Below are 9,888 nucleotides of genomic sequence, written 5' to 3' on the forward strand. Positions count from 1 at the left end.
CTTCAGGGTCTCCCCCAGCCCCAAAGCCTCTGTCACCCCTCGGAGTTCCCCTAGCCCCAAAAAGTTTGCAAACCCTTGGAGCCCACCCAGCCCCAAAGACTTTGTGATCCCTCAAAACCTTTGCAGCTTCTCAGAGCTCCCAGCCCTGAAGCCTTTGAGACCCTCAGAGACCCAACAGCCCCAAAGCCCTGAAGCCTTTGAGACCCTCAGGGACCCTGTGAGACCCTCAGGGACCCATCAGCCCCAAAGACCCTCAGAGCCCCCCAGGGCTGCTGCACACAGGGCCCAGCAATGTGCCCCCCACCCCAGCACCTCCCACTTTGGGCAGGACCCTGCAGAGCTGCCAGCCCCTCACCTTGTCGGGGTCCAGGGCAAAGTCAGCATCCAGCAGCTCCCCCACGTCGTCATCGGGCTCCCCCTCGTACATTTTGTAGGTGGGGTTCCCAATTTCCACGTTCATGGCACCGTTGGTCATCCGCTGGTGCTGGAAGCCCTTGGCACTGAGGTGGGGGAGGCAGAGGCTCAGTGCCAGTGACACCCCCCCGGCTGTCCCCCCACCCTCGAGGCTTTCACAGCCAGCTCCTTGCCCTCTCCAGGCCACCAGACTCACCCTTTAATTCTCCATTTGTACCAGACAAAAGCCACCACGGTGAGGAGGATGAGGAGCAGCAGGATGGGGATGACGATGGAGGCCGTTCCTGCGGGAGGAAGGCACGGGAACACTCAGAGCCTGAGTGGGGGTGGGGGGGACACTGCCCAAAAGGGGCAGCCTGGGCTGGCCCTGTCCCCCCTTTCCCACCACAGAATGGGGTTCAGGAGTCGCTCAGGGGCAGCTCTGGATAACAAACCCCCTGGGTGAGGCATGGCATGGGAGGGGTCACACTCTGCCCCCCAAAAAACTGCCCACCAACAAACTGCCCACCAACAAACTGCCCAAAAAAACCCCTCAGTGTGGTGTGGAATGGAAGGGGGGTCACACACTGCCCTCCAACAAACTGCCCACCAACAAACTGCCCAAAAAAACCCTGGGTGTGGCGTGGCATGGAAGCGGGGGTCACACGCTGCCCCCAAATTAACCTGCCCCCCAACAACCCCCCTGGGTGTGGCATGGCATGGAAAGAGGGGGTCACACAGTGCACTCCACTTAACCTGCCCACCAACAAACTGCCCAAAAAAACCCCTGGGTGTGGCATGGCATGGAAGGGGGGTCACACAGTGCCCCCCACTTAACCTGCCCCCCAACAACCCCCCTGGGTGTGGTGTGGCATGGAAGCGGGGGTCACACAGTGCCCCCAAATTAATCTGCCCCCCAACAAACCCCCTGGGTGTGGCATGGCATGGAAAGAGGGGGTCACACACTGCACTCCACTTAACCTGCCCACCAATAAACTGCCCAACAAACCCCCTGGGTGTGGTGTGGCATGGAAGGGGGGGTCTCACACTGCCCCCAGATTAACCTGCCCCCCAACAAACCCCCTGGGTGTGGCATGGAAGGGGGGGGTCACCCAGTGCCCCCCACTTACGGCTGCTCTGCTGCTCGCCCACGATGAACTCCTCGCAGCGCGTGCCCGACATTCCCGAGGGACACCTGGGAGGGCAGGGAGAGCACCGGGATTAGCGGGGCAGGGCCATGCAGGGAGGGAGGGAGGGACGGCTGGGCACAGGCCTGGGGTCAGGGTGGGGCGGGGGGCACACAGATCGGGGTGTGTCAGTGACGTCTCGGGGGGCAAACAGCCCGCCTGNGCCCCCCTGCCGGCCCCCTCCTCTCTTACAGGCACTCGGGCAGCTGGGTCTTCTCGCTGATGGAGCAGGTCCCGCCGTGCAGGCAGTAATTGTCACAGGTCAGGCAGCTCGGTGCTATCTTCCCATCAGGGCAGCTGGGGGGCACAGAGGATCAGCCCCATGGGTACCCCCAGCTGCCCTGAGCCCCCCACCCCGGGTGTTGTGTGCTCCCCCCAGCCCCTCAGGACTCGGCTGTTGGCTCATCCCACCCGCACGGCTCATGGCTGGGACACCAGGATGGGCTCTGGGGAGGCACTGAGACACATCCACCTCCTCCTCCTCCTCCTCCCAGGACCACCAGGCCCCCCAGATTTATCTGCCCTGAATTCCTGATCTAGCTGTGGCTGACCCTGCCACAGCGGGACAGGTTTTCTCTGGGGTCCCTGTGCCCACCACCCCTTTTCCTCCCTCCAGCTCGACATTCCCATCACCTACATGCAGGAGACCTCCCCGCTCTGCTTGTTGATGCTGCACTTGCCCTCCTGGCACCGGGAGCACTTGTTCTCCTGGCACTGGGCACCCTCAAACTGAGGGGGGCAGCGGCACTGCTTGGCACCGCTGGCTGTCATCTGGCACACGCCGTCATTCTCACAATAGTCGAAGCACTGCCCTGTGGGGGACAAGGGGGTCTGGGTGGGCAGCCCCTCCAGAGGGCAGCTGGTGGCCCCAGTCCACCACAGAGCACCACCCCGCCCCACAAAGCATCCCAGCAAAGAGGGGGACCTGGAAATGCAATCCCAGGGGTGCTGTTCCCAGGGATTCCCCCAAAAGAGGAGGACGTGGGAGCCCAACCCCTGATGCTGTCCTCAAAGGGGACACAGAGGGTGGGAAAAACACAAAAGAGGGCTGGGAGCCCAACACTCGAGCACTGACCCCAGAGATCTCCTCCCAGGCTTCTCCAGGTGAGGGACACCCACCCTGCTGACCCCACACTGCTGTCCCCAGACATCCCCAGGTGACAAACACCCATCCTCCCAATGCTCCCACTGCTGTCCCCAGACAGGTGAGGGACACCCATCCTTTTAACGACCCCACTGCTGTCCCCAGATATCCCTAAGTGAGTGACACCCATCCTCCTGATACCCCCGCTGCTGTCCCCAGATGTCCCCAGGTGAGTGACAACCATCCTCCTGGTTCTCCCACAGCTGTGCCCAGACAAGTGAGGGACACTTATCTTTCCACCATCCCCCACTGCTGTCCCCAGACGTCCCCAAATGAGTGACACCCATCTTTTTAATGTCCCCATTGTTGTCCCCAGACATCCCCAGGTGAGTGACACCCCTCTTCCTGATACCCCCACTGCTGTCCCCAGACATCCCCAGGTGAGTGACACCCACCCTTTTAACACCCCCACTGCTGTCCCCAGACAGGTGAGTGACACCCATCCTTTTAACATCCCAACTGCTGTCCCCAGACATCCCTAGGTGACAAACACCCATCCTTTTAACGTCCCCACTGCTGTCCCCAGACATCCCCAGGTGAGTGACACCCACCCTTTTAACACCCCCACTGCTGTCCCCACTCATCCCCAGGTAAGGAACACCCCCCTCCCTAGTCCCCCACCGCTGTCCCCAGCCCGTGGCACAGCAGCTGGCACTCACGGTACTGGCAGCGGTCCCCGATGAAGGTGGGCAGGCAGCGGCAGGTGGGCTGGTTGCCCTGGTTGACGGTGCAGCTGCCGTTGTGCTGGCAGTAGTCCGTGCACACCTGCTGGTTGCACCGGGGCCCGGTGAAGCCGGTGGGGCAGCGGCAGGTCGGCATTCCTGGGGATAAAACCCGTTAGCTCCGCGCCCGCCCGTCTGTCTGCCTGTCCGTCTGTCCGCGATGCCCGTGGCTCACCTGAGGGGGAGGCAGCGCAGGTGCCGCCGTTCTGGCAGTAGTCCCAGCACTGGTCGATCTGGCACTTGTCCCCGTTGTAGCGCGGCTGGCAGCGGCACTTGGCCTGCTTGCGGGCGTTGAGGAAGCAGCTGCCGCCGTTCAGGCACACCAGGTCACACGTGTCGCTGGTGGGCACTGCGAGGGAGGCGTGGAGGGCGCGGAAGTGAGCAGGAGTGCGCTGGCGGGAGCCAAGCTCCCTCCTCATCCTCACGCTGTCCTCCTCCCGTGTCACCTACCGACGGGGGAGACGGTGGGCGAGGGGACGACCACGCAGGTGCCGTTGTCCAGGCGCTTGCCGTTGGGGCAGGTGCACACGGGGCCGCTGGGGCTGAGCAGGCAGAGCCACTCGCACTTCTTGCGGTCACAAGGGTTGGTCACTGCGGGAGGAGAGGGCACAGATGGTGAGGACAGCACGGCGGTGAACTCACAGCCCTTCTTGCTCCACAGCACCTCTAGGATGCTCCCCTGGGCTGAACCCTGGAGCATCCCAAGGGCCACAGTGACCACGCAGGCACCTTGGCCAGGCAGGCTCGGGGCTGTGCCCGCGGGCAGCCCCACTCACCGCAGTCCTCCTCATCTGTGTTATCTCCACAGTTGTCAACTCCCCCCCACAACCCTGTGCTGTCCCTCCCGTGCCCTGAGGTCGCCACCTGACCAGCTGGACTCCCCCAACCCACCTCAGCAACCCCCTGCTTTGCCCACCCAGACACCCCCACTTCAGGCAGGGAGCTGGGGGTCTCAGTCCCCTCTTCCCAACACCCCCCTCACCCTCTGGCACCTCACATCAGGTATCAGTCCCTGGCACCTCCCTACCACCCCAGGAGAAGGGTGGGGGTCCCGAGCCCTCACACACCCTCTGGCTGCTTGTACTGGTGGTAGAGCACGACGTCGGTGGCGTGGTTGAGGCCGGATGTCAGGTTGGTGACAGGCTTGTGCCCGAACTTGTGAATCTTGAAGATGCGGTTGTTGATGTAGGTGACGCCGTAGATGTAGTCCTCAAAGATGTCGATGCTGAACGGGTGACTCAGCCCTGAGAAAGCCAGGAGGGGACATGTGGAGGCAGGGATTTGGGGAAGGTCTGAGGCCAGGGACCGCCAAGGGACACCCCTTACCCTTCTTGTTGTCGATGGCCACCACGGGGTCGGTGCCGTTGAGCCGGATGCTGCCGATGACGGAGAGCTTGGCATCAGCCCAGTACAGCCTCTCGTTGTGGTAGTCCACAGCCAGGCCTGAGGGGACACAGCCCCCAGTGAGCCCCCAGGCCACCCCAAGCCCTTCCTGACCAACTGACCCACAGAGCAGCACCCCCACTGGCCCTACGCCCTTCTGCCATGGGGCTACGAGCCCCCAGAACAACCCTCCCAACACAAATGGTTGAACGTGTCCCCATCGTGGCTTTTGTCCCCCTCCTGTCACCTGTCTCTCTTACCTGTTGGCCACTGGATGTTGTCCTGCACCAGGGTCTCCCGCAGCGTCCCATCCATGGCAGCTGTCTCGATCTTGGGGTGATTGCCCCAGTCTGACCAGTACATTGTTCTGTAAGGACAAAGGCAGGTCATTCCAGAGGAACAGGACAGCCCACTGACCAGGGAGGAGAAACCCTCCCACACTATCCCCATGGCATCCTGGAGTCACCAGGCAACTCTGGGGCAACTCAAGAAGACACACAGAGTGACACTGGGACACATGGGTGGGCTTGTGATGAGGGGAGTGTGGTGAGGGCTGGGCAGAGGGATGGGAAGTCCCTCACCCCCGTAGTGGATCAACCACGATGGCGTGGGGCTCATCGATCATCCCCGAAATCAGCGTCTTGCGGTTCTCTCCCTTCATCTGCGCCACCTCGATGACGTCCCGCCCCGAGTCCGTCCAGTAGATGTTCCCAGCCACCCAATCGATGGCGATTCCCCGCGGCATCTTCAGCCCTGAGATCTGCGCGGGGCAGAGCGGGGACAGGTGAGAGGGGATGAAACCAGCAGCCCATCCCCGTCGCTCCTGCCGTGCCCCGGCAGAGCTCGCTCACGTTCAGGTGGGTGACGCCGCCGTCGATCTGGCGCCGGTTGCGGTTGGAGGCGGTGGAGGCGGAGGAGGAGGCGGGCAGCTCCCGGTACGAGATCCTGCCCGTGTGCCAGTTGGTCCAGTAGATCTTGTTGCCCTTGACGTAGATGTCCATGGCGTCGATGCGCACGTTTTCATCGCCCTGGAAGGCTGGCTCGTAGGCCGAGTTGGGGTTGAAGGGGTACATGCTCCTGATCTTGTTGTCATCCGCGATGTAGAGGATCTGGTGCTCGGAGCCTGCAGGGGAGGAGGAGGAGGAGGAGGAGGAAGAGAGGTTGGCATGGGCTGCACTGGGAACAGGGGCTCAGCCAGCACTGGGGACTCAGCCAGGAACGGGGGCTCAGCCAGGAACGGGGGCTCAGCCCAGCTCTCTGGTGGGACAGGGACAGAGTCACTGGGAGCTCGTCATCGCCTTGGGGCTCACTCTGCTGGGGATGGACACACTGACGGCACCAGCGGTACCAGAAGGGTGGGCAGAGCTGCAGGGGGTTGGAGGGAAGAGCAAAGAAGCTCTGGGGGGGGGTTCTGGGCACACACAGAACCCATGTGGGTCCCTGTTCCCTTCTGACCTTCTGCCTTGCACATGTTGTCCGTCTTCATGAAGTTCTTGGCACAGCTGCAGACGTGGGAGCCCTTGGTGTTGTTGCAGAGCTGGGAGCAGGTCCCGAAGCGCAGGCACTCGTTGATGTCTGGGCAGTGGGAGATAGGATCAGGGGATCTCCCACCAAAGGCTGCCCCCACAGACCCCAACTCTGCACCAAGGACACCATTCCTGCCACCACAGCCGCATCCCAGCTGCGAAATCACATCTCACTGGCAAAACCCAATGCCAGATCCCAGAGCCTGATCCCGAGCCCCCTCCAGCAGCAGTGGGAAGTACCTTGGCAAAAGTTCTTGTCCGGCACCTTCTGGAAGCCTCTGCGGCAGGTGCAGTACGAGGTGGACTGGGACTGGACGCAGTGGGCCTCGTCCCCACACATGGTGGTGTTGGTGGTGCAGTCGTATGACTTGTGCTCTGCGGTGGGACACGCCGTCACACGCGTGTCACAGCGAGTTCCCCCCAGCCCCCACCAGGCCCCTGGCTCCCCACCCACCATGGGAGCAGGATTCCTCATCGGAGCCATCTCCACAGTCATCGAAGAAGTTGCAGCGGAGGTTGGCGCTGATGCACTTCTTGTTCCCACACAGGAACTCGTTCTTGTCCTGGCTGCAGCTCTTGGGCTTGGCCGTGGGTGACTCTGCGGGTGAGGGGCAGCAGCTGTGACCCCCATGTCCTGGGCACCCATCCCCACGAGACCCTCTGGGAGCAGGCAGGGACTTGAGACCCCGCATCCACACCCTGATTTTGGGAGGAAAAACTGGGCAAAGCCAACCCCAACACCTGGGCTGAACCCTGGGCTCTGGGAGGACCATCCCAAGGGCCACAGTGACCACGCAGGCACCTCGGCCAGGCAGGCTCAGGGCTGTGCCCACGGGCAGCCCCACTCACCGCAGTCCTTCTCATCCGTGTTATCTCCACAGTTGTCAATGCCGTCGCACTGTCGACCGATCCACAGACATACCCGGTCGTTCTTGCAGCGGAACGGTCTGTTGGGGGGACACTGGAATTTCACTGCACCAGCAAACAGAAACAAACGGTGACGGTGAAAGGAGACGCCGTAGCCAGGCTGTCACACATGTCACGAGCTGCTGCTCGGCCTCTGCCCGCTCTCCAGGGAGGGCTGTCCCACGCGGGCGAGCGGGCTCCGGAGGCTGAAGCAAAGAGACTGAAGCAAAGACAATCGCCCGGCTGCTGTGAGCCCTCTCCTCGCCCAGCCCCGGCCCCCCCAGCCCCCTCCCCACCACCAGCCCCTCTGCAACTCCTGTCCCTCAGTCAGAGTCACCTCCAGCCCCTCACCCCCACCGGCCACCCCCAAGAGGAGCTGCCAGAAGTCCCCCCCAGACCCTCAGGTCCCCACAGTGGTGCTCAGGGACTGTCCCCCCATCCTGGGCTATGGGAGGGCTTGGGGCAGAGGCAGTGTCACTCACAGCACTCCTCGGGATTCTCGTCCGAGTTGTCCCCACAATCGTCCTCCCCGTCACACTTCCAGGCCAGGGGCTTGCACAGGGTGTTGTTGCACTGGAACTCGTCCAGGGGACACGTGCGGACTGTGACAGTGCAAGGGGGGACATGTCAGTGCAAGAGGGGACACAACAGTGCAAGAGACATGTCACTGCAAGAGGGGACACGTCAGTGCAAGGGGGGACATGTCACTGCAAGGGGGGACACGTCACTGCAAGAGGGGACATGTCACTGCAAGAGGGGACATGTCACTGCAAGAGGGGACATGTCAGTGCAAGAGGGGACATATCAGTGCAAAAGGGGACATGTCACTGCAAGAGGGGACATGACAATGCAAGAGGGGACATATCAGTGCAAGAGGGGACATGTCACTGCAAGCAGGGACATGACAATGCAAGAGGGGACACGTCAGTGCAAGAGGGGACATATCAGTGCAAGAGGGGACATGTCACTGCAAGAGGGGACATGACAATGCAAGAGGGGACATATCAGTGCAAGAGGGGACATGTCACTGCAAGCAGGGACATGACAATGCAAGAGGGGACACGTCAGTGCAAGAGGACACATCAGTGCAAGAGGGGACATGTCAGCTCGTGCAGCCCTGCTGCCAAAACCCCAGCGTGGGGCTGCAATTCCAATTTCCAGCACGCACAGGGGGTCTCCAGGGCTGGGGGGTTTCCATGTCTGTGCACGCTCCAGAGTGGGGCAGAGAGAGGGGGACACACACACAGGGGAGCGCTCCCACCCTCAGTGGTGACACAATGACACCAGGGCAGGGATGGGGGGGACACAAGCAGCCCAGGAGGACACACAGCTCTGCCATTACCCCCTGTGCCACAGTTCTCCTCGTCGCTGCCATCCATGCAGTCGGCGTCGGCGTCGCAGCGCCAGCGCATGGGGATGCAGTGCCCGTTCTTGCACTTGAACTGGTCAAACTCGCAGCGGGGCGTGCAGTCTTTCTGCAAGGGACAGGCAGGGACACGCTCAGCGAGGACAGGGTGGCCACGGCAGGCCCCTGCTCTGTTGCCACAGCCAGGCTCTGAGCCCTAGGGCAGGGGCAGAGGGGGGATGTGTCCCCATGCTGCTCGTACCTCGTCGGAGCCGTCGGCGCAGTCGTGGTCCCCGTCACATTTCCACCTGCCCGCGATGCAGCGGCCGTTGGCACACGAGAACTCGCTCTCAGAGCAGGGCCGGGGCGCTGGGGACAGAACACAGAGTGTGCCCTGAGCGTGGGGACAGCCTGTGAGGGCAGGGGGTGTCACTGGCCAGCAGCTGGGGGGGCACAGGGTGACACGCACACACGGCGGGTGGCACTGGGGACAGGGGGTGCAGGCAGAGCTGTGGAGCTGCCAGAGGGGCACAGCTGGCACCACCTCCCAGCCCCTTCCCATCCCACTCCCTGTGAGGGTTTTGGGGGACACTGTGGCCTCAAAGCCTGGCTGTCCCCCAGGGAACAGGTCACTCACTCTCCACAGGGCAGCACCAGCCCCAGTGCTGCCCACCCCAGCTGCCCCCCAGGCAGGAGGAACTGCAGCAGTGCCCTGGCAGAGCCTCATCCCTGTTCCCCCTCACAGGGCATGGGGACATGTACACAGCTCACAGCTCACTGGCACAGCCAGTGCCAAATCCAGGAGGATGGCACATGGCACAGCCACCAACCTGAGATGGCTCTTGGGACCCTTCCCCTCCCCACGGCCCCGGGGTATTGGGGCACAGAGACCCTCTGGTCATGGCACAGGATTGTGGGGGAAGAGAGGAACAAGGGGTGTCCAGGAGGAGCAGGGAGAGGCACGGTAGGGATGGGTTTTGGAGCCAAGTCCAAGCCATGCACGGGCCCTGCAGAGCAGCAGGGTCAGACCCTCCCCAGCTGTGGCTCCGTGGAGGGAGATGCTGCTGCTGATGTTCAGTAAATCCACCTGGATTGTCCAGTCCCGACCCCTCTGCCCTCACCTAGAAATTATTGTCTTCATTGGTTTTAGAGAGACTGTAACATGGAATTAAAAGATTTTGGCAGGAACCTACCTCTGAGCGCCCCATAACGACAGTAAGAAAATTGTGGAAAACATAAGATGAAGGGAAATGAAACAAACTAAAAAACACGACGGGAAATC

General features: G+C 62.2%; 1 protein-coding gene across 1 annotated transcript in view; it reads right to left on the bottom strand.

Annotated features, from left to right (window-relative positions):
* Positions 1-319: 319 nt before the first annotated feature.
* The window catches only part of LRP1 (LDL receptor related protein 1), a gene marked incomplete at its 3' end in the record, with an annotated part of 88,779 nt that continues 79,210 nt past the window's right edge, over positions 320-9,888 (bottom strand). Inside the window, exons 70-89 of the mRNA XM_041472679.1 lie at positions 8,869-8,975; positions 8,604-8,736; positions 7,744-7,863; positions 7,205-7,327; positions 6,810-6,953; positions 6,596-6,730; positions 6,285-6,404; positions 5,681-5,952; positions 5,411-5,589; positions 5,090-5,196; positions 4,773-4,889; positions 4,514-4,690; positions 3,897-4,037; positions 3,622-3,795; positions 3,384-3,545; positions 2,218-2,392; positions 1,773-1,877; positions 1,524-1,588; positions 611-698; positions 320-500 (exon numbers count right to left, since the gene is read on the bottom strand). Of these exons, the coding sequence (XP_041328613.1) occupies positions 320-500; positions 611-698; positions 1,524-1,588; positions 1,773-1,877; positions 2,218-2,392; positions 3,384-3,545; positions 3,622-3,795; positions 3,897-4,037; positions 4,514-4,690; positions 4,773-4,889; positions 5,090-5,196; positions 5,411-5,589; positions 5,681-5,952; positions 6,285-6,404; positions 6,596-6,730; positions 6,810-6,953; positions 7,205-7,327; positions 7,744-7,863; positions 8,604-8,736; positions 8,869-8,975 (2,825 nt within the window). The remainder of the gene's footprint in view (positions 501-610; positions 699-1,523; positions 1,589-1,772; positions 1,878-2,217; positions 2,393-3,383; positions 3,546-3,621; positions 3,796-3,896; positions 4,038-4,513; positions 4,691-4,772; positions 4,890-5,089; positions 5,197-5,410; positions 5,590-5,680; positions 5,953-6,284; positions 6,405-6,595; positions 6,731-6,809; positions 6,954-7,204; positions 7,328-7,743; positions 7,864-8,603; positions 8,737-8,868; positions 8,976-9,888) is intronic.

This window comes from Pyrgilauda ruficollis, unplaced genomic scaffold, assembly GCF_017590135.1.
Source record: "Pyrgilauda ruficollis isolate IOZ18807 unplaced genomic scaffold, ASM1759013v1 scaffold296, whole genome shotgun sequence".
Classification (NCBI taxonomy): domain Eukaryota; kingdom Metazoa; phylum Chordata; class Aves; order Passeriformes; family Passeridae; genus Pyrgilauda; species Pyrgilauda ruficollis.